Source organism: Anopheles marshallii, chromosome 2 (genome assembly GCF_943734725.1).
Source record: "Anopheles marshallii chromosome 2, idAnoMarsDA_429_01, whole genome shotgun sequence".
NCBI classification, from domain to species: domain Eukaryota; kingdom Metazoa; phylum Arthropoda; class Insecta; order Diptera; family Culicidae; genus Anopheles; species Anopheles marshallii.
In genome coordinates, this window is record NC_071326.1 from 37,269,905 (window position 1) to 37,291,803 (window position 21,899).

General features: G+C 43.6%; 6 protein-coding genes across 6 annotated transcripts; all 6 read left to right on the plus strand.

Moving 5' to 3' along the window:
• Window positions 1–1,701: 1,701 nt before the first annotated feature.
• LOC128708729 (uncharacterized) lies at window positions 1,702–2,511 on the plus strand. The gene has a single exon (XM_053803708.1). The coding sequence runs from the start codon at window positions 1,702–1,704 to the stop codon at window positions 2,509–2,511; it is 810 nt and encodes a 269-aa protein (XP_053659683.1).
• A 4,223-nt stretch (window positions 2,512–6,734) lies between these two features.
• LOC128707886 (uncharacterized) lies at window positions 6,735–9,061 on the plus strand. The gene is made up of 3 exons (XM_053802842.1): window positions 6,735–6,776; window positions 6,841–8,884; window positions 8,979–9,061. The coding sequence occupies exons 1-3, from the start codon at window positions 6,735–6,737 to the stop codon at window positions 9,059–9,061; spliced, it is 2,169 nt and encodes a 722-aa protein (XP_053658817.1).
• Window positions 9,062–9,444: 383 nt separating this feature from the next.
• On the plus strand, window positions 9,445–12,631 carry LOC128719838 (MICOS complex subunit Mic60). Its single transcript, XM_053813477.1, has 6 exons — window positions 9,445–9,489; window positions 9,827–9,978; window positions 10,091–10,290; window positions 10,356–11,549; window positions 11,794–11,814; window positions 12,006–12,631. The coding sequence occupies exons 1-6, from the start codon at window positions 9,445–9,447 to the stop codon at window positions 12,629–12,631; spliced, it is 2,238 nt and encodes a 745-aa protein (XP_053669452.1).
• An 805-nt stretch (window positions 12,632–13,436) lies between these two features.
• LOC128719938 (thioredoxin domain-containing protein) lies at window positions 13,437–14,673 on the plus strand. The gene is made up of 5 exons (XM_053813581.1): window positions 13,437–13,566; window positions 13,635–13,959; window positions 14,028–14,189; window positions 14,265–14,390; window positions 14,460–14,673. Exons 1-5 carry the CDS (start codon window positions 13,437–13,439, stop codon window positions 14,671–14,673), a joined length of 957 nt encoding a protein of 318 aa, XP_053669556.1.
• A 463-nt stretch (window positions 14,674–15,136) lies between these two features.
• LOC128717925 (ribonuclease P protein subunit p20) lies at window positions 15,137–15,747 on the plus strand. Its single transcript, XM_053811601.1, has 2 exons — window positions 15,137–15,373; window positions 15,448–15,747. The coding sequence occupies exons 1-2, from the start codon at window positions 15,137–15,139 to the stop codon at window positions 15,745–15,747; spliced, it is 537 nt and encodes a 178-aa protein (XP_053667576.1).
• A 58-nt stretch (window positions 15,748–15,805) lies between these two features.
• LOC128708251 (transmembrane protein 203) lies at window positions 15,806–16,285 on the plus strand. Its single transcript, XM_053803211.1, has one exon. The coding sequence runs from the start codon at window positions 15,806–15,808 to the stop codon at window positions 16,259–16,261; it is 456 nt and encodes a 151-aa protein (XP_053659186.1). The 3' UTR covers window positions 16,262–16,285.
• The last annotated feature ends 5,614 nt before the right edge of the window (window positions 16,286–21,899 follow it).

The following is a 21,899-nucleotide window of genomic DNA, read 5'->3' on the forward strand; positions in this document are numbered from 1 at the left end:
GAATAGACAGTATAAATAAACATTGCTTGATCGATTATATTTGGTTTACTTACTATGTTACACCGATATCCTAGGTTAATCTATAATAATCCACACGCGCACACAACTACGAATGTGTTCATCACAGCGGGAAAAAACAAGTCTCAGAAGAGCGAGAGCGAGGTTCAAGTAGCAGTATCATGTAAGAAAGGGATAGGTATAATATCTTACCAAGAGCCTCTCAGTACGTGGAGTCTGTCGGCGTGGAACGCAGTGAAACTGTTAGTTGCGGGGTAAATTTGTTCCTTGGGTTTAGTGTCAAACGGTCAATGGTGGGCGCTCTGGTTTACCTTATACACGGAATCAAACTAGATACACGCAGTTTACCTATGCTTATAGAAATAACTTTGGTGCGAACATTCAACTGTAGTGCAAAACTTAACTATTCACGTTTCATTCGCTTCATTTCTTTCACTGACTGTGCTACAGTGCGATACAATGAAAAAGTGCATGCGTGTGTAGTTGTGCGTATGTTCTCGAGGTGTGAGTGTGTGTAGAAGCAAAAAGTAAAATTATGACAGCTACTGCAGGGGGCATCAGTACCACCGTCCTGCTGCATTTGGATTGCTAGGTTTCTTGGCACGGATCAGGATTTAGAGATGCCAATCGTGAAGTGAGAAGAAAAAAAACCCTCTAAAACGTCGCATTTCGCTGCATTAGCACAGAGTTTGTCTAGAGTGGAACAACGAACAGTGTGGAAAGAAATTGGTCACCGTCGAACGGGCTTCGAACACATCGGACATTGCCGTCTGCGCCATAGTAAAAGTAAGTAAATTGTCCTTTTTTTCTTGGTATCTCAACATCGTTCCGGGACGCTTCCAGTTAGGACATAACTGCACACCGACCAGTTGCGCACGTCTGCCTTCCAAACAGGCCCATCAACTCACCCCATACGCAAGTGGGATGTGGGCGCTGTCCTTGTTTTGTCTGTGCGTGTGCTTTCCTTGCTTGGCCGCAATACTCCAGACCGTCCCCAATCCCTCTTGCCCTGTGTGGGGGTGGCGCCACCTTAAGGTCACAATACCGTATGGCAAACTCTGATATGGTATTCGGGAATATGACACACCCTCCTACCTCTCGTAAGCCCACGCACCGCAAACCCCTTTTTGCCACCCGGGGAAAGTGTGACCGCATTGACTCGGCTTGATGCGACACAATTCCGGTGGTGAATGTCGCAGCATCTTTTCAATGTTTATCTAGCAATGGTAAAGCGTCACAGCGTGATTGGAGTTGTTCGATCACAATCCAATTTGCAGGTGTCTTGTGACCAAATAGCAGCAGCGCACGGGCTTTCGGAACAGATTTGTGTAAACTTCTCATTCTGTCGATATGAACTAATCGGACAGAGAGCGTTAAATTCCGTTGTATGACTTTTCTACTCATACCGTCGCAAAAAAAAACACTCCATTCGCCTAAGTGCTTTTGTACCGGGGAAAAAGATAAGCATACCCGATGGCGTTTCGATTTACCTGGGCAAGATAAGGCGCACAGGCAAACAATTGTAGACCATGTGTGTTTTGCAGGGACCTTTTAAAGTGCTGAAGTTAATTGATTTCGCTTACAACTCCCCGTTTTTTTCAGGCAGTACAGCAGCACGGAAGAAAGTGTCAAATAATATCGCCCAGGGAGTGACCATTTTGAGTGAAGAAAACCAGCAAAAACATGAGCGATAATACAGCACGGAATTTAAGCAGCTCAGGTGGAGGTGGAACGGCAAGCGGTGGTGGTGGAAGTCATCTGACACCGGGTGGAGCGGCTGGCGGTGGACTTGCCGGTGGGCTACAGCACGAGGGCAGCACGGAAGACATTGAGCGGCAGCTGGAGGCACTCGATCAGGAAAGCGATTCGGATTCTGAATCGTTGGAGGAGCTGGAAGCGTGCGAAAACATTGAAGTTGTGAATCCGGATCAAACGGCACCGGCATTGGACGTTACGATACGCTACACGATCTGTCTATTCTGTAAGAAGCCGTTCCAACTGAAGAAGGAACTGAAGAAGCATCTGTTCGAGCACATGAAGAATCTGAAACCGATGAAGGAGAAAAAGATTGTGGAGAAAAAGTTCAAATGTCACAAATGCTTCAAAACGTACACGGAGAAGGCACGGGCCGAGAAGCACATGACCAAGTGCAAGAAGGTGTCGAAACTGCTGCTGGACATGAGCAATGCGGGCGACGGTCGGATAATGGGTGGCAGCGAGTATGATGCGGCCGTCGCGGAAAGGAGTAACAAGAGTAGCATGAAGAGTGGTGGCAAATTTCGCGAGCCTACCTCACCGCGATCGCTCGTGTTCGATCCGGATGCAGCGGCGGACAGCGACGAACGCTGGTCGTCGTCGGCCGATGAGCGAAGAGAACGGAACCAGGTGGTACACTTCGACGAACGAACCACCAAAGGTGGCGGTGGTCCGGGAAGTTCGGATGAATCGCCTACCTCGCCCGGTACCGGTGGACACTTTCAGAAGTGTTCGTAGAGTTCGACTCCGGCGAAGCTCTACGGTAGCGTAGTACGGTGGTGAAGATGATCCGATGCATCCTGCAACAGTCGCACCGCAAAAGGGCGATACCTCGGTGCAGGGATTCGTTCGACCGACAAGTAACGTTATGGCCTGTGTGTATCATCGTGTTCCTTAGTTATTTCTGTTTGGTTTTTTCTTCTCGCATACGTACATGGCGCCTAAAAGTGAGCGAAACATCGGACGGTGCTCGGGGATTTAACCGCATGTTTTAATTTGCTCATCATATCTTCATCGCACTGACCTTCGTGAGTGGGACGATTGATACAATTCAATCGCTAGTAGCAGCTAGAGCGCTAGTGAACGCGTTTAGCCTAGCGGGACATTTCCCATACATAAGTCCGCCCGCGCGCGTGTTTGTGTACGTGTTTCTCGGGTTTGTTCTAGTACTGTTCACTGTGCTAAAGATTGCTCCGTAACATAACGATAACATAGCGAAAATTTCATACAACTGATTTGATTTTGATAGTGCAATCGAACGACATAACGTCAGTTAAATAGGCATGGTTTAATGTTCAATTTGAGCAAGAACAACCTAACGAACCGCTTTTTTTATTCACTGTATTACTTTACATCCCCGTACAGCCCGGAAAACAATGCCAAACTAGCACAACGTAGTGCGTCGAGTTGCGCGCTTACATTTTATGGTTATCGGGTACGAGTGATGGTAAAAACACTTATCTATTATTACACACTATAACTTATTTCACATACTAAATTACACAATACGCTCCTTTACAAGAAACAATCGCGCATAAATCCGCGAATGAAAAAAAACAAACAAACAAACAAAACAACCATACACACATACGAAACGTAATGTTAGTATATTACTATAATCATTATTTAAAAGTTAAGCATTGTGATACTTGCCACATACATTTAATTAAATTCCCCTTACCAATACCTTACATAACGTACCAATTTCTTTGTATATAATTATAGTTTATATCATAATATGCTTGTGCTAATGTGTATATGTACGGCTTACGTACCCAGTGCGATCATTTTTATCTCTTGGCTAATATGTAAACGGTGTGTATACAAAATGTCCACAGTGGATGATTCAATGTTTATTTTCAGCTTCAGTTTGTTTTTTGTTAAACTGTTCCTACCTTTTTGTGGACAATGAAGTGAAATCCCGTATTAGTGTGCTCATGACCTAACTAAACATTAGACTGTGACTATCTGATTGAATTGAGTCACAGATAGGTTTCCGCTTTTGACAGAGTGCCGGTAACATGATCAACAGTTGATGAACTTGAACTGAACTTACGCGAGTTGTAGATTCATTTCTCTAAGATCTGGATAGAACAATCACAGCTTTAGTTTATCTTTTTTTACACACCATAACCAAGTGTTTGCCACCCGCGTCATTATCAACTTTTGCTTCCTTTCTTACTCGCTTCTCATTTGGAAAATAGCCCGTATTTAATGTTTTGGACAGTTTTCAACTTGTCTAATAAAATTACGATAGCTGTACGACAGTGGTTTAAAAACGGTAAACGATCCACTCTATGTATTGCCGTGTATTCGTCAATAGGAAATGGCAAATAATTAGAAGTCCTGTTGGTACTAGTCGAAGAACGTGCATGGTATTAAGATTGAATTGAACGTTAGCGTTTAGAGGATAAGGAATTGGGATAGGACATTCAGCCGATGGAATAATACATGAAATGGAAAAAAACGTATCTTTACCCAAATCGTGCGAATTGGTTGTACAAAAGCAAAGGTGCTGTTATGAGTGAACGTTCCAGTGTGGAAAAATCGCTTCATACAATCATAAGAGAGCTGAAAGAATCCTCCCCTGAAATGTGGGATGGACAATTTGATCGATCCTTCCACTTTTGCAGTAATGTGTAGCACAGGAAAAGGAAACACTCAATCAAACAAAACGTTCGAATATGCTCCATGCTCCAGAGACACGAATAATGACTAAACAATAATAATTATAACAAATATACTGTTGAATATATCCACCTTTATACTTCCCTTACTGCTCCCCCGTACTTCAGTATATGCAATATCACGCTGTGTGGAGATATCACCTGGAAAGGATATACATTGGGGTGATGTGTGAAGCGGTTACTATCAAAATAGACACAAAAGACTTATTGTTGGTAGTGAGTAACACAATGAACGTATTGATAATACCATGCTAAATTTCATTACGAAGCTAGAGCGGTTTTAGAATCTACAATCATGCTGAGTGCGATGAATGTGAAGTTTGAGGATATCTGCCAAAAGATTAGTTCATTCAAAAGAAGCTTAAACGTTAGGGACAGTAAGAAGAAATCTTTGGTACGTGACACGACGAATGTTGTTCTAGCGGGAGCACATCGAATCACAGCTGTGTGTGTCTATCTGCCTATACGTGTGCATATTAATGAATGTCTAAATTGTTGCATCAGATGCGAAACTCTCAAATTAGCATGGCTGTATTTCTGGCAGGCGATAATTAGATTAGCCACTACCGACGACATGTTCAACCCGTTGGCTGTAGCACGATCTAAAATACGAATCCAATTTTATAAAGAATACACGCTCTTGGTAAGGTTAGTTTTTTAACGTATTTTTCCAATAGTTATTCCAGAAAAATATACGAAAGCTCGTCTAAATGATGGGCAGTTCCTTAGCGGCGAACCCAAAGGGCCAAAGAAGACAGGACATGCTTCATGCAAGTTGTGCAAGTTATAGATCAATTCGATTTGCCAGCATTCGTTTCAATCGTTTGAAACAGTATTTTTTTTTGTAAATGAATTCCTTCTGCTGTACCAGTACCAAAGCTGGAACAGATGCATCTCTAGCATTTCGTTAATGTAAACGAATTGGCAATAGAAATCGTGTAGCTATAACATTACACGCTCTCCTATTAATAAGCTCCTGAAAAATACCGATAGTTAGTAGGATGATATCTGTGTACTTGTGTGAGTGTGTTAATGTATGTGTGCGTCTTGTATTGATAGTAATGTGGTGTGATTGATGTGGCTCAATCCGTTGAGCTTGAATAAACAGTTTTCTTTCGTTTATGCTTTAAAAACAAATTTGCCCTATACTACTTCAGATAACATTCAGTTAATGTCCGTTGTATGTGCGTGTGCGTACGTTTGTATAGCGACTAAATAGTGTAAGAAACAACGTAAATCTTGGCAAACCCCAATTGTTATGGTTCTTTTTTCAGCAGGAAGTAAGGAAAAGCAAATCAGAACCTAATAACAAAGAACCGCAATCAAAATGAAGAAAGTAGACATAACTGTGCAGATGCAGCGGAAAAGCAAAACATACAGTGGCTTGTGAAACGTTGCGACATTTATACACACGTAAATGGAAAACGATTTATGCTTAAAGAAAATATCTCGTAGATGGGAAAAACCCAAGCATGTATCGAAACGACACGCATCAAACCAAAATGTGGTTTAACAAACAAAAAACTCCCTGGGTTTTTCTTATCGGGGAATGTTTTGGGGATGAATTAGTTGAGGGAATTTATGAAACATTGTTGACAATGATTTTGAAAAAAAAGAAAGTACAATAGTACATTAGAAATGGTAAGGAACTGCATTATTATACAGCATGGACAACGGACAAATTAATCGATATAAAAAAAGGAAAGTAACAAACGAAAGACTTGAGTAGCTAAAGGAAACTGAACTCAAGTAGAGTAAGAAGATTGTTAAGCAAAAAATGAATAACCACAGAAGGCAAAAATAAGCTAAAGACTAAAGCAAATGTACTTTCCCGGCTCGGAAGATTCGAACGTAATACATTTTCACACAAATTTCAAACATATTTTCCGAATAGGAAAACCGAAGTATCCTATCGATCGACAACACCCGGAATGTATTGTATTGAGTTATAAATATAGAGCCGGACAAAAACAAAACCTTTCATCATCTACCTTTCTCGAATGTACTTCAATACAATAAAACAACACCATACCGTGCGATAGTTGTTAGTTAGTTTTAGAATGTACATAACTTACCTCTTTCTATGATCGGTTGATCTGATGCATTGATCGTACCTTATCCTAACCGGATCTGAATGTATATCACTAATACTAACCTACACGTATATACCATGATGTCAAAATCACGTTTTAACGAAAGAAACGTATACAATCTAAGTAGCCATTGAAGTACATGCAATACAGCAGCACGAGGAACAAACTGAAATTACACGCAATGAGAACAAAATTTACCTGCAACGATAATTCCCATGCCAAGGTATGTGGCCCTGTGGTCTTCTATGCCGAATACGTGTTTTACACAAACATTCATTTCTTCGTAGCATGATCGTCTGTTGGCGGTTTGGAAGCTTTGCGAAAAAGTACGCCTGCGGCTCGAACCCATCGCAGAGAAGCTACGGTTACAGTTCCAACTGGAAGATGTCTGCCATTCCGGAACCATACCGGTATGCCAGTTCGCTAACATACTGCGTTGTCAGCTTGGAGAGACCATAAGCAAGGAAGAAATCTGTGAAGTTGCCGAATACTTTAGCGCAACTGCAGGCCGTACATCGTACGATCAATTTTGTGACATCCTGTTTGGTGAAGCGGTTAAGATCAACTCTGGAAACTCTGGAGATCGTCAGTCCGTGTATGAGCATCGTAAGCTGTTCCTGATGCTGATGTCCATCGCAAAAGCGTTGCGTTTCCGGGAACAGGTTTTAACGCCCTACTTTGAAGATTATTCGTTGAGCACAAATTCTGAATCATTCTGTACGATACGCTATGCCACGCGTGTTCTCTATTTCTTGGGAGTGACACTGGCAAAGTCTGATGCCGTACTACTTGTCAAGCGGTTTTCTACCGATGGGCATAATTTCCACTACAAGGCATTCATCGATGAGATTCATCAACTGTTTCGATATTTGGATGCGCACGATGGTGCACTCGATCGCGAAAAGGATGACGCGGCAGTACCTCGCAAAGTTATACACACCGAACTACCTAAGGTGGACCGTACGGAAATTGGTTCAGTTTCTTTAGAACATTTGCTTGGTAAGCGTGTTGCTTTCCATCCATGCTTGCAACCAGCACGCAAAGACTTCGAAATAGAAGAACTACTGTTGCGTGTACAGCGCCACATTTGGAATGGCACGATCAACATGAAGGACTTTTTTCAACAGTACGATCTGCTGCGATGTGGATGGCTAGCTAAGAGTACTTTCATCCGATGTCTGGATCTGATAGGACTATCGTCACTCGATCGGTTACCATTGCATGAGAGGGAAATTAAACAGCTCTGTGAACGGTACGCAGATCCGAAAGATCCGTGTAAAATCCATTGGACAGCGTTTGTGCATGAAATTAATCGAGTATTTACCGAGCCACATCTAGACAAGGGCACATTCATACCGGTCGAAAGTCCACCCCAGCCGGTGAAGGATTTACCACGGGCTGGGAAACACCCGCTCGCTTTGGATGAGCTTAACGATGCCCAGAGGCTTGTAATGAAAATGAAAGACAAAATTGCCTGCCAGCGAGTGCTAATCGAGCCCACGTTCAAAGATTTTGATAAACATCGCAATGGACACGTAAGTTGCAGCCAAGCTCGTGAAGTCTTTTCGATTTGCGCTGTACACCTAAAGGAGCGGGAAGCATTCCTGCTGGACAGGCTCTACAGTGATGTGCTGGGCTTTGATTATCATCAGTTCTTAAAAGACATTGGTGTGACCAAAGCTGAAGGTTCGGACGACATGCTAGCATACCGGAAGGTTATCGAAAGTATCAACAGAGAAGTGGCGCAACCGTCGAAACCAATGCCTTGGGAAAGAGATATCGTACGGGTGTTGGCCAAGGTGAAAGCTCAAGCTGTTCGTCGTCGGTTACGTCTGATAGATTTTATGCAGGGATTTGACCCGTTGAACCACCATCGTATCAGTGATGCTCAATTTTGTCGAGGGCTTGCAACTGCCAGCGTTCAGTTAACTGCGAATGAGATGCAACTGCTCTGCGAGTATTTCCGCACGCCTACATGTCCAACGGTGGACTATAAACGGTTCTGTGATACTATTGCCGAAGTAGACTATCACCCGAACCTCGAGAAGGCTCCATTGTTGGTACCGTGTAGCCATTTCCCGGCCGATGAACAACCGGTCAATTTCTTAAATTTCAATGAGCGAACCATCGTTTCCAAGGTGCTTCAAAAACTGGCCCGACATGCGGACATTGTATCGAACTTGGGATCACTGTTAAAAGATTTCGATACTCAAAACGTTGGTCATGTGGCACGAAACCAGTTGCTGCGAGCGCTTGCGACACGTGATTTGCATACGCGAATCTCAACCCGTGAGTTCGAAATTCTTTGCAAATATTTTGCTGTTGAAGTTGGTAAGTATAACTCCCAAATTGTCAAGGAGATATAACAGGATTAGAATATAATTAGAATTCCTTCAACACAATTTCTTCTCATTCTTCCGCTCAGGATTTCGACAGGAGGTAAACTACCGTGCGTTCCTGGAAGGCTTGGATTATTTATACAAGAATCGAGAGGTTCATCCGTTTTGATTCTGTACATGAAGAACTTTCTTTGTGAAATAAATTCTTTCAAGCAATTGAAACTAACGATACACATTTTACCGCATGCATGTGCACTTAACGTGCTTTTTAAAATGTTCCACCCCGACCCCGCATGGCGTTTCTATCTGTCAGCACAGCAGCTGTCACCGAAATGTTTTTCTGCCGTCGTAATCGCTTATGTCAAGTTGCTCTCCCCCTTTTCTCTGAGGACTTTTTTCCCCTGCGGTATCTGCGGTATTCGTATCAGGTGCTGTGCGGTACTTTCTGCCACTGTCGGAACCAAAAAAGAGGCCCCAAGATACCAGAGGCTTCCCCCGGAGCAGAGTGCTCGACGAGTGACACAAGTTACAGTGTAGCAAAGCCGCCGCAAAATGTATCGTTTGCTGGTGCAGAAGGCGCTCGCGAACAATTCGAAAGTACGTATCGACCGGACTGTGACCGGGTCAGGATTTGCAGGAGGATGCGAAAAAAGAGCGTGTTATGTCATAATATGCGGGGGAACTGCATGGCTCCGTATCGGGAGGTGCTACTATCGTATCGTTGCATTTTGCAAGCAAACAAAACAGTGTGTGCACCGTAGATGCATGGCGCTTGATTGGACGGCTCTCAAAAATTGCTAAATTTTGTTTCGGTATAGGTGCATTGGGGACGTTGCGTACCACCCAGCTGTATGCGCTTGACGTTGCAAGATGTGTTTATTTTTGTTGTCCCAGAAGAGCGTGATCTAATAGTTTGGTGCTTTTTCTCTTTTAGCGACCGTCCGCCCAGCTGTTCGCCGCCAGTCGTTCGTACAGTGGAAGCGCACGAAGATCCAACCTGCCACCGTTTCAGGAGGCAGGATTCGGAAAGGTGCTAGTGGTTTTATCCCCGTTTCTTATTGGCGGAGGCGTTGTAACTTACGCCAAGTGAGTGTTTCTGCTGATTGTGTCTCTGTTCGATAAGATAATTCGAAGAGACTTTCATCGCGATCGTGATATGGTTCTTCGATCACCTTCTTTGGTGTTTTTTTTTTTGTAGATACGATAATGAATTCCGGAAAACGTTAATTACGAATGTTCCTGCGCTGGAACCGGTGCTAAAGGCGCTGCTGCAGGAGACGAACCCTCTGGATGAGGTTTCTAAAAAGATGGACGATATTAGCAAAACAATCGGGGAGTATACTTCGACCATTACTGGATTCTTTGGTGGTGGAGAAGAGGAAAAGAAGCAGGAGAAGAGTAAGATACTTTAAGAACGCTAGTTGCAGGAACGGAACTATAAGTGCACTTTTCGCTTTCTCTAGAACCTGATTTGCCACCCGTCACCAGATCCAAGTCGGTTCATGTGCCCGTACCTTCGCCACCGCTACCAAAACCGGAATCCATCAACCTTTCCGAAAAGGTACCTGAACCACCGAAGAAGGCGGCCCCGAAAGTTGTTCCCAGTCCGGCTGCGGCAGCCAAAGCCACATCTGCCGCTGCTAGTACGGTCGTTGCTCCAGCCAAAAGTGCAGTAGCACCATCGAAACCGGTTCCCTTATCATCCGGCAGTGAAACAGTGCCGAAATCCATCAGCGATCTCGAGCAGCAGGTCGAGGTGGCCGCGACGATTGCCATCAAAGAGTATGGACACGCTGTCGACGTGTTGAAAACATACACTGAGGAGGTTCGCAAAGTGGTTGACGCATCGATCGACAAACTGGACTCCAGCAGTTGGACCACGCTGCGGAATCGTACGAGTGCGCGTGATACCGCACTCGAGGCAGCCGAAACTGCTGCCGATCAGGCCAAGGCGAACATCGAGAAGCTGCACGCTTTGCTGAGCAGCCGCGAGATCAAGTGTTCGGACGAGCTGAAAGATAAAGCGCGCCAGAACATTGCCGCCTATCTGGAACATCTGAAGAAGGCAAAGGATGAAGTTTACGCGGCACGGGATCTCGCATCGCTTGGTGAAAAGTACTGGAAGCGGGTCGAGTCTGCGCGGAATTACTTTGTTGACGAGATGGAATCGTTGTTCCCGGGAATCAATCTGTCCGAGCGTAAGCTGAACCTTTCAAAGGACGAGCTTGACCTGTTTATACTACACGCGTACACGCAGGTGATCGCGCATCAGAAGGAGTTGCAAAAGCTGCAGATTGAAGGCGATCAAAATTTGCGCCGTGCAGTAGAAGCCGTGCGGGGTTCGGATCAGGCGGAGGAAGTTAAGGCACGGTTAGAGTACGAGATTGCCAAGGAAAAGCGTCAGCTGAATCTGTTGAACCAGAAAAAGCTGTTGCACACACGGGCGGAGTTGGAGCAGCAGATGCGAGAGCAGATGAAACGCCAAACGGAGGCACACATCGACCATCTGAAGGATGCGCTCACGCAGAAGGAGGTAGAGATGAGGCGAAAGTTCCAACGGGAGCTGGACGAGAAAATTACAACGGAACAGGCTAGTTACAAGTTGCAACTTGCGGCCATGTTGGGCAAGCTGAAGGGCATTCACAATGCGCTGGTCGGTAAGTAAGAGAATGTCGGAACTTCCATGTTACCTTTCGTCTAATCCAACGGAAGATTGTGTGGTTTTGTGGGTGGTCGCTAACAGTTTGCCGTGTTCTTTGCTCTTCTTTCCCGCACTACACTACGCGGCTACATTCATATTACTGTATGGATGCGTCACATCCGTTCCTTGCTTCATTCCATTGACTCATTCATTCGTGTCGTCATCGTTAACTGCTTTAAACTGTGTGCTAACGAGGACAGAGATAGATACCGAAATGAAAGGTACATATACAAATTTGCATGGTTTATGCAAAAATAATGTGCATGTTTATCTTAGACACTTTTATTCTATTATTTACTACACGTATACTTTGTTTAACAGCACTACACTAAGCATAATATCTGGTACACACGTATTGCTTATCATTTCTTTCGCCAAATGATTTATTGACCACGTGCGTTCATATCCACAGAACACGCGGACGCTGAGAAAAGCGCACATCAAGCACAAGCCCTGTGGGGTGCCTGCCAATCACTGTGGTCTTCGATTCGTAGCGGCCAGCCCGGAAAATCGTGGCGCGATCAGCTGCGCCCACTAAAAGATGAAATTGCAGCCGTTGCCCGCTCGGCGGAAGGAGACGAGCTAGTGGCCGTGGTTTTGAAAGGTTTGCCAGAAACGGCCGTCAAACGAGGTGTCTATCCCGAGGATGCGCTGCGCGAACGTTTCCTGAAGGTGGAAGAGGTTTCGCGACGGTTGGCCCTCGTTCCCGCAGAAGGTGCTCGGCTGCCGATGTATGTGCTATCCTACCTGCAAGCAGCACTGATCGCCCGTCCCGATAAGCCGATCTCGCAAGACGAACTTGAGAACAAACCGTTCGATTTTAGCAAGCTGGACACGTATGATATTTTGAACCGCGCCCGATACTGGCTCGACCGAGGCGATCTGGTAAAGACGGTCCAGTACGTAAACCTACTGCAGGGTGCACCACGCAAGGCCGCGCTGGACTGGCTAAACGAGGCCCGGTTGCTGCTGGAAACGCAACAAGCTGCCGGTACGCTAATGGCGCATGCCGCCGCTAGCGGTGTCCGATTCCTGTGAGGCGACTGATAGCGTATTATTTAACAGCCTTGGTCTGCTGAATGATTGACCAGCGTAATTGTTACACAGTCTGGAAAGTGTGCGCTGTGCAAAAAAAAGTTATATCCGCTACAGAGCGTCGTTTGTGTTGTCCAATACCCTTTAGTCTTGTCGCGGGTGTAGTGTAGCCGATGCTACCAATAGATGCAAAACGAAAACTAGCCATTCGGGTATCAAATAACTTAGAGCAAATCGGCACCAAGTATTGTTAAAGACACATATTTTCGTTTCCCTCTGTTCCATCACGGTACCTTGGTTGATTTTTTATGTTTCCCTCGTAATCGTTCTGTAGCAAATGTAAAACTAATGATTAACAGGAAATAAAAAATGGCATAATGATTGGGGGACGTATTACAGCAACGCCGTTTGCAAGATGATGGGCCGCAGGACCGTATAAACAGAAAAAGAACCTTATTTAATAAAGTCAGTCATTTCACATGGAACATTGCTGGAATTATTATTGCCGCTGTTTGAGAGAACTTTCCGTGTTGTGAGTTGGAACGGATTTGTGATTTGAAAAATAGTCAAAGGGCGAAATTCGTTTGCGCCAACCCACTGTGCTCACGCATGCTGTCAAATTTGATACTGACAGCATGCACTTGTGGCACGGCTGTCATCGCAAAGCATTCGCTGGCGAAGACTTGTTGATCGTGCGGCTTTTATCGGGAATTTCTGTGATATTTTCATCATACTCAACATCATTCCAGTGATTTCTGTACTTGCTCCCTATCCATAATCCATCCATGGTAATCGTACCGAGACAATAATGCTCAAGATAATCTTGTTTACGCTTTTGGGCTTTACCGGCATTTGCCGTGGGTCCAGCTTGGAGACTGTTAGTGAAGATGATCTCGTCAAGAAATTTCACAGCCATAACAACTTCATTGTGCTTTTCTGTAAGTTGGCCTAGCTTTACTGATCGCTGCCAGTTGCTTCAATTCACCTCAATTTGTATCCCTTTCAGCCAAACCAAACTGTGCTGACTGTGACAAATTTGAGGAAATACTATCGAAATTGAAACAGGAGCTTGAGGACAATCTGCAGGCACACGCTGTTAAGGCGGTAAGCAGCTCGATGGCACGACTTTACAGTCCCAGCAAGGAACCGGCCGTGGTGTATTTCCGTCACGGAGTTCCCTTGCTGTACGATGGCTCGATAGAAGAGGATGCTCTGATTGGCAAGCTGGTACAGAACAAAGATCCTAACGTGAAAGAACTCTCAGATGAAACGTTTGAACATCTTACCCAAGCCTCTAGCGGTGCTACTACCGGTGACTGGTTCATTATGTTGTGAGTATACGATAAGCTCCTTCCACCAAATACCCGTAGAATATGGTTGAACTTTCTTGTGGTTTTAGTTACACAACGAATTGTGTCGAATGCCAACGGCTTACTGCCGTTTGGGAAGCGGTTGCAGCTGATCTGAAAACGCGCATGAATGTTGCCCGCGTGCAAAAGGATGGAAAAGGAAGCGAAACAGCCACTCGCTTCAAGGTTAAGGATGTGCCGGATTTCATTTTGTAAGAATTTTATAGACATCGGTTGTATATGTACTGAAAATTCATGTTGTAATCGGACTTACCTTTTACATGCAGCTTGCGGCAAGGGAAATATTATCGCTACGAAATAAGCAAATACGATATCAAGTCATTCGTAACATTTGCCCAGGATTGGTACAAGAATGCGAAGGCTACAAGAGTTCCGGTTCCATTGTCACCATTGTAAGTTTTCAGGTCGTGATGGCGCTAGAAATAATCTAACCAGTACAATTTGTCCCCTTCTTCTTTCAGCGATAATCTCGTGGAATTGGCTGTTCAGTATCTTAAAGACATGCCAAGCATGTACGCTAAACTGTACAACGAATATCCTATGGTGGTGTATGCATTTGCCGCAGGATTATTGTTCATTGTCGGTGGTTTCGCTCTGGCCATAATATTGGCCATAGTGACGCGCTGCAAAGCAGCATCTCGAGCGAAGAAGGAAACAATCAAGAAGGCAAAATAAATGTTCCGGATGTGATTTGCATGTAGAGAGCAATAGCTTATTCGGAAGCAACTTAAAGAATGTTCAAATAAAATGTCTACAATCTCAGAAAGAACTCAACCGTTCATTAGTGGATTTCTTTGATTTAATAATCCTAAGGAAAGGAAGTTGATGAAATATGCTACGGACGGTGTAAGCTGATTTCTCTAATGCACTAGGTCGTGCCGATTTTATTGAAAAAAATAAGAAATTCATTCAATTTCGTCCATTGATAACGTTTTTTGGTTCGATAAGTATCATTTGATATGAGCTGTCAAACATTCTGTCTGCTCGTGGCACAGCTGTCAGGCGAAGTAAACAAATAAACCGTGTGCTACCAGCAAAACAGCTCGCTTCGTTCAGTGAAACTTTACACACGAAAATTCACTTGGTTACCGGATGGAAACGATCGCTTCAATATACAATAGAATAGGCCTTTTGTAGAATGTCAAGCACGGCAACCAGCAGCGATGGACCAGGACCAGTGAAAAAGTCCACGGAGAAAACTCCACGCAAAAGGGACCGCACCGACGGCGGTGGTGGTGGTTCAGCCGGAAAAGGAAACGGCACCAACAAGTTCCAGCGTAAACCAACCGATCGGCATATGGTAAAGAACCGAGTGCTACCCAAGTACTTTACACGCGAGAACGACATATACGTTACATACAAGTCCGATTTTACGGTAGGAACCTATACGTCCGAGGGTGTTTGTGTACAGTTCTCCTAATGTTACCATTTCCATCCTTTCCCTTGTAGTACCAACTGAAATCTTGTCTCGATATTCTTAACTCACCGCTTGGCGAAGTATTTCTTCACTGTACCGGTCGGGCTATCAATCGTGGCATAAATTTGGCGCTACGGATAAAGGCTGAGTTTCCCGAAGCGTTTGAATACGAGGTAAACACGTCGCAGATTGCCATTACGGATGATTTGCATCCACTACATGACGAGGACGATTTTATGGTGCAGCGGCGCATGAACTCATGTTTGCACATTCGGATGTACCGCACGATTAAGGTGAAACCAACCACCAATATTGAAACGGGGAAGGTTTAACCGGTAGCGCATCGTTGTTCGGTTCGTTCCCGTGACCGTAAGAGGACACACACGCATCATGTCAGAGGAGGTAGAAATTAAGACTTATTTTAAGCTGGTAGACGTTGTTAAATGGATCGGTATAACACAGTTCGAAATTCTGGTGAACCTGTTGGCCTTTCTCGTGTTCACTATTCTGCTCACGGTGAAAGCATCGAGCGGTGAGCTGACGGGTACGCTGACGGCTAACGAATGGTTAGCCCTGTTCTCGCCAATGTTCTGCGGGGATTTCTGTAACACTTACTTCTGCATCATCGTCGGCATTCGGATGTACCTGGGCAACAAGCACCGGCAGGCAATGCATCGGCTAGTTTGGAGCATTCCCTTTCTGCTGCTAACGTCCGGCTTCAAGTATCTGGTGTGCATGAAACTGTCCGGCCAGATACAGCTCGAGTACAGTGAAGTGTTTTCGCCTATCTTCGTACTGCTGCAGATGATTGCGGTGAAGGCGTGTCAGTACAACCAGCAGTCCTGATCGCACGCCAACCAATCACGCCGTGAGCTGCTGTCGTTTAGCAACGACGTGGTACTGGGAACGGTAATCATGCAGTGAGGAGCCATTTACTATATTTGGCTGGCAGCGCTATGAGTAATGTTAATTAAAAATAAACATCAACATGGTCGTAAAAGACAGATTTGTAATAAGATTTAGAAAGAAATGAAAAGTACAGATGAGTTAGTTAAAGTTTCTGCGAAGAAAAGGGAAATTATTCTTAGTTATAGTAGAAACTGACAGTAATAATAGATGTTATTTTAATACTTAGTCATTTTTATGCCTCATTAATCACGCTGTTTTGTTAAGAATTCCACCACGATATTTAAAACGATATGTTAAATATAGGAATGTATGTCATTGAATGATATTATAGCATATAGAGCTTAAGTAAAATTTTTAAATTCTAATGAAACTTCCATATACATTTTCCGAATGTTCGTTCAGTGTAATCAGCGGTAACAACTAATATTACAATTTCTCAGACACGCGCACTCTACCTACACGTTCGCGATGCAACATTGTATCATTAGACAAGTATTGCAATTGGGGACAACAGCTGCAGTACCTAATCGTAAATGGCAATTAATTTCCTCCCTATTTCTTCGTGTTTACAGTGAAACTGTTTACTCGTGACAAATGTATGATTCTTTCGTTTAAGCTTGCAACCAAAGCCCGAATAGAAGTCCGGTTTACAGCACTATATCATGCCGATGCCGCAGCAAATACTCTGGCGATCGTTGTGTATTAATCGTGCCCGACGGTGGAATTGGACGTGTGCTTTCTCCGCACGGTGGCCATTTCCCGAGGCAAAAACTGGTACGAGGCGTGCTCCACAGGTGAGTAGCAACACGCTTGTTGCAACAATTATGTTTACACAGCAGATGCACACCTATTGCACTGTTATTTTGCATTGCACTGTTGGTCGTATCGACACGTAAACTACCTTTTAATTACATATTTGTTATAAATTTGTATACCTTATCATAATAAGTTTGGTGTGTGAAAAGCATAAGCTAAGCTTCGGAAACCTTCCTCGAACGCGTATCTACTCTTCCGTAGATTCCGAAATGCAGAAAACTTCATCTAAGTGGACAAAAATTTCATTAAAAAAATACAGAGCCACACATTCCAAAAAAAATCGACAAACCAGCAATAGTACCAGCTGGTAACGGAATGCCAATCCAAAAACAAAAACGGCAACATATGCACATGCCTTTTGTCGCAGAACCTAATCCGGTTTTTGTGTCCAAATTCCGCACGGTTTGTGGTGAAAAGTGTCTACCCTACCCTCTGCTCCGCATACGGTCAACCATGTGCGCGAGTCACGTTTTAGTGTCGGAATTCCGGCGCACGGATATATATATATATATATATATATATGTATATTTATTTGGGGGAAACCATTTGCAAATGCACACCTGATCGCACAGTGTTGTGTCCCCATAAGTGTTTTGGGAGCTACCATTGGGAGAAAATGAGAGTTTTCGCACACGGTAGTAGAAATCGAAAGCAAAACGAAATTCGACGCATTTTCGTCGTACATCGACGCCTTAGGAAATATGTTTGACTTTCGATCGAGAGCCGAATAAAACCCCATTCGTACATTCGTTCGGGATGATGGTAGTGGCCCGAAAGTGGATTCGTAGTTTTTTGGAACTGACTGCTGAGAGCCAAATGCGGTGTAAGGGGGCGAGGGGAAACGATCCGCGAAGTGTACGATTTCCATTTCACTATTTAATCCCTTCCTGTATCGCACTTGGCCGCTACCACCGGGTGCAGCTCACTCATCACGTGGTGCCACGATTGGCCAAAAATGGCCAACGGCTGTGAGAGGTTTGACTAATTTTCACCACCCACTCACCTCCTCGAGACACCTCCTCTTCGGCAAGCGGTTTGTGAAATTGAAAGTGAAATGTGTTATTGCTTTCGGTCCGACCGGATGGTACGGACTGGGGTACGGAACTACGCTCTTGTGTTGTATGGCTGGTTAAATGGTTTAGTTTTTTTTTAGGAATTACGATCTTGCATGCATCTTTTACCGGAGAGGATGGGTAGTTTCATGAAGTGAATGAACAATGCATGATAAATATGACCACAAATTTCAGGGGCAATGATTAAATATTGAATTATTCTCATAGTCTATTAGAGCTTAATGCTAGAAATTGTGATTGCTGGAGAAAAGTAAACTTTACTGCAGTCTGACGATGGATGCTTTTAGTTTTCAGACAGAGAGAAAGAACAAGGGAACTAACCGCACTGAAAAGGTATCATTTTTTACCATATAATGCAATTTTCCCAAGGTTGTTGGTGTTATTGACTGTGGGCATAAATTATGGGGGCCACAATTAGGATATATAGCTCATAAATTACGGATGGAGACCTATGATTTAGTACTTTGAGTTTATCACAATATTGCTATCGAATTCTTCTATTATAACCTGTGCTAATTTTCGTGGACTATGTTTAAGAATCATTCAATTCGTTTGGAATTCGCTTGTTGCCAAATATGTCTCTCTGTCTCTTTGCGATTGTTAAGGGTAGGTCTCTTAAAGTACAAAAATATATCTTTTTTTTAAATTATACACATGGAAGAGAATATTGATATTAAAAAGAACTCTTTACATTTCAATAGAAATCTTATTCGGATCACTGTAAACAATTTTTTGCAAAAGCTGGTAGATGGTGAAGCCCTCATTCTGGAAATTTTTGAAAGTTGATTTATGAAAATACTTATCTAAGTTACTAAATATACCTATTTAGGAATATTCTTGCTCAAGTTATGTAACTTGCCTTAAATTAAGAGAGCCTTTTAGTTAACCTCATTGAACAAACGAAACATACTCCTTAGTTAAACTCTTCGTAGAATCAATTGTTCCAAACCAATCTTTAACCCAAGCTACGTCATAATTCTAATTCGCGATAGGCGAGAAACGTATAATGATGGTGTGCATGGAAAATCTGTCGCGAATTAGGCCTTAGCATCTAGAAAACCCTCCTTTTCGATTCCATTGTGATGTTATTTCAGTGTCATGTTATTTTAAAAAGCAAATGTTATTGCATATTATGATTCCAGTGTATACAACTTCTTCTGCACGCAATATTGATCCATATCGGTCTCTAACATTCAGGTACATTTCCTAATGCAAGTATAGCTTTAATAACAACGAGTAAGCAAATATAATTTCAAGCGTTGGTGATAGTAAATTTCAAACGACCGTACAATTATGCTATTGACATAACATGAATCGTTTGCGGTTACATAAATCATCAAACAAAACCGCACCATAAACCCCACAATTGTATATAAAACGATCATCGACTATGGAACAGCCGAATGAATGAATGAATGAATAATACGATTGTTGAAACATAAACCCACCATCGCGATCATCATGTGCACTGTCGCGATCAACCGATGCACCCGAATTGCCCCCCAGACAATGTTGGACAAACTCTCACTCCTTCGGGGCAAGGAAGACGCTGCACCCAAACCCCAGTTTCCGATGGGCACTCAAACAAGTGAAACAAACAAACCGATATCAACCGACCCAATACGGGCGTATGTGTGGCGTATGTTGAAACTGCCAGCGGTGGGATCCTTCTGCCTGTTTGGGACAAAACACGCATCGTTTACTTTTCACCTTTCTCTTTCGCAATTTCGAACATCCACTGCTCGCTGGTGGTAGCCACACCGACTACCCTGTGGCCAACAGTGCATGCCAACACGTTGTCGGCAACGGTTCCTCCCTTTGAACCCTTCACTGGTATGCGGTCCCTTTCTCTGCTGCTGACACGATCGAAGCGGAAGGTGCGGACGGTCAGGATTCATGATGAATGGTCACTGGGACGCAAACATAATGCAGCACGAAGAAAAGGTGTACGGTGTGCGGTAAGAGTTCGTCGCTTAATGCTAGCCGTGGTTTTGCTCTGCACTCCGTTTTTCTCCTCAGCTCGTGAACTTGTTGGCGGTAATGGCATCGTCTCCCGATGGGATACAGCGGGATGGGTAGAAAGTTTTTCACCCCAAGAAAGGAACCGGTACGTACGCAATTTATGTGCTTGCGCTTCTGGGTTGGGTATGCGGATTGAACGACAATTGACACACCACACCTCGAGTGGAAGTATTTTTTGGTTTGTATCGTATTGTTTCAGATGCACTTTTGGGAGGTATGTTTGGCGTGAATTTTGGAAAGCCTTACTAGTAGTAAAGTGAAACACACTTGTTATTTAAATTTATTCTTCGTAACAAACATAAGAGTTTCTCATGTCGTCGCAATATCCTTTTAATTTATTTTTGTTTTGTAATTTAAGATTGTGACTTATATAAGCATATTTTGTCGTAATTAACGTTCCACACAAAATAAAAAAAAAAGATTATTTTCAAGGCATTGGATTTATTTATGAATATCAATTTTTAAATGTTTCATAAAACGCTTACCTGTCAGGAATGCTAATTGTTTAAACAGAGCTTATAGCATGTTTTTTCACACCTTGAATCTACTTTTATGGCGGCCCAAGATGTACGTCCATTGTCTGAGATGCTACAGGGACACGAACCCTTGGTCAGTGCAATTGCATCGTTGCTCACGGTTGCCAAAAGATGATTTCACCTTTCCGAGTCTACCTGCCAGCCGCCCATTACCTGAGGCCCGATTTACTCCCGTACTCACTGTGTAACATTTGCATTCCGGTTATTGCAGGTGACTCGATTCTTTCCCTGCCGCTCGTTTACAAACGGTCAGCTGTGAGCAAGATCTCCTCTCCGTGCTAGAAACGCACCGATAAGAAATTATTCATCTGTAATCTCTCCCTCGGATAAGCGGGTGTAGCAAAATCGGAAAACGTTGCCCCGATCGCCAAGGGTTGATCGCGACCGACATGACGCACCGTGTGCATGTGTGTGAGCGTTTCTGGAAGTGAGCGAGAAACGGGAAGCCCACATTCCTGTAGTTAGTTTTTTTTTTCATCAAATTGAATCTTCTTTCGCTTCTGTCCCCGTATTTTACGACTCGAGACTGAGGGATGAACGTGCTTGTACTACGACAGTATGGGTGTGCACCTTGTGTGCCATTCCCAACCAGTTAGGCAGAGAGCAGTAGAGATCGCCGATGTACCTTGTCGTGAGAAGTTTCTTGAGACGTTGAACCTGTGTCGAAGACTCACACGTATTGGTGTTACCTTGCGCCGTCCAGGTCCCAGGGATGGCTGATCTGTTTGTTTCGAACATATCACTTCAATGTTTGAATATCAATTATACCACACAAGACGGGGATTTTATTCTCAACCCAAATTGATATTGCGATCTGCATTGTCTTGCCCGACATTAACGAATCTAGTGTTGAGCTTAATCAATCTTTTGAGAAGTGTCATTCATATGAAGCTTCATTAAAGAGTCAAAAAATCAATAGATTTTTTTTTTCAAGCCACAATGACTTCTATACAAATCTTTAGTAAATCAAATCTTTGGTTGAGAGTCATTCGAATCATAAGTAGACTCACAAAAGACTAATGATTCTTACCAGATGCAAGAATTTGTGTCGAATTATCTGACGTTTGTCGCATCAATCTTCAGTAAAGAGTAATTCGGAACATAATTTAACGCTTAAAATATTCATAA

Coding starts and splice junctions, on each gene's coding strand:
- LOC128708729 (XM_053803708.1), top strand. CDS start 1,702: ATGAGCGATAATACAGCACGGAATTTAAGCAGCTCAGGTGGAGGTGGA.
- LOC128707886 (XM_053802842.1), top strand. CDS start 6,735: ATGAGAACAAAATTTACCTGCAACGATAATTCCCATGCCAAG. Junction 6,777..6,840: donor ACGATAATTCCCATGCCAAG/GTATGTGGCCCT, acceptor ATTTCTTCGTAG/CATGATCGTCTGTTGGCGGT. Junction 8,885..8,978: donor ATATTTTGCTGTTGAAGTTG/GTAAGTATAACT, acceptor TCTTCCGCTCAG/GATTTCGACAGGAGGTAAAC.
- LOC128719838 (XM_053813477.1), top strand. CDS start 9,445: ATGTATCGTTTGCTGGTGCAGAAGGCGCTCGCGAACAATTCGAAA. Junction 9,490..9,826: donor CGCTCGCGAACAATTCGAAA/GTACGTATCGAC, acceptor TTTCTCTTTTAG/CGACCGTCCGCCCAGCTGTT. Junction 11,550..11,793: donor CATTCACAATGCGCTGGTCG/GTAAGTAAGAGA, acceptor TAACGAGGACAG/AGATAGATACCGAAATGAAA.
- LOC128719938 (XM_053813581.1), top strand. CDS start 13,437: ATGCTCAAGATAATCTTGTTTACGCTTTTGGGCTTTACCGGCATTTGC. Junction 13,567..13,634: donor CAACTTCATTGTGCTTTTCT/GTAAGTTGGCCT, acceptor TATCCCTTTCAG/CCAAACCAAACTGTGCTGAC. Junction 13,960..14,027: donor GGTGACTGGTTCATTATGTT/GTGAGTATACGA, acceptor TTGTGGTTTTAG/TTACACAACGAATTGTGTCG.
- LOC128717925 (XM_053811601.1), top strand. CDS start 15,137: ATGTCAAGCACGGCAACCAGCAGCGATGGACCAGGACCAGTGAAAAAG. Junction 15,374..15,447: donor CATACAAGTCCGATTTTACG/GTAGGAACCTAT, acceptor TTTCCCTTGTAG/TACCAACTGAAATCTTGTCT.
- LOC128708251 (XM_053803211.1), top strand. CDS start 15,806: ATGTCAGAGGAGGTAGAAATTAAGACTTATTTTAAGCTGGTAGACGTT.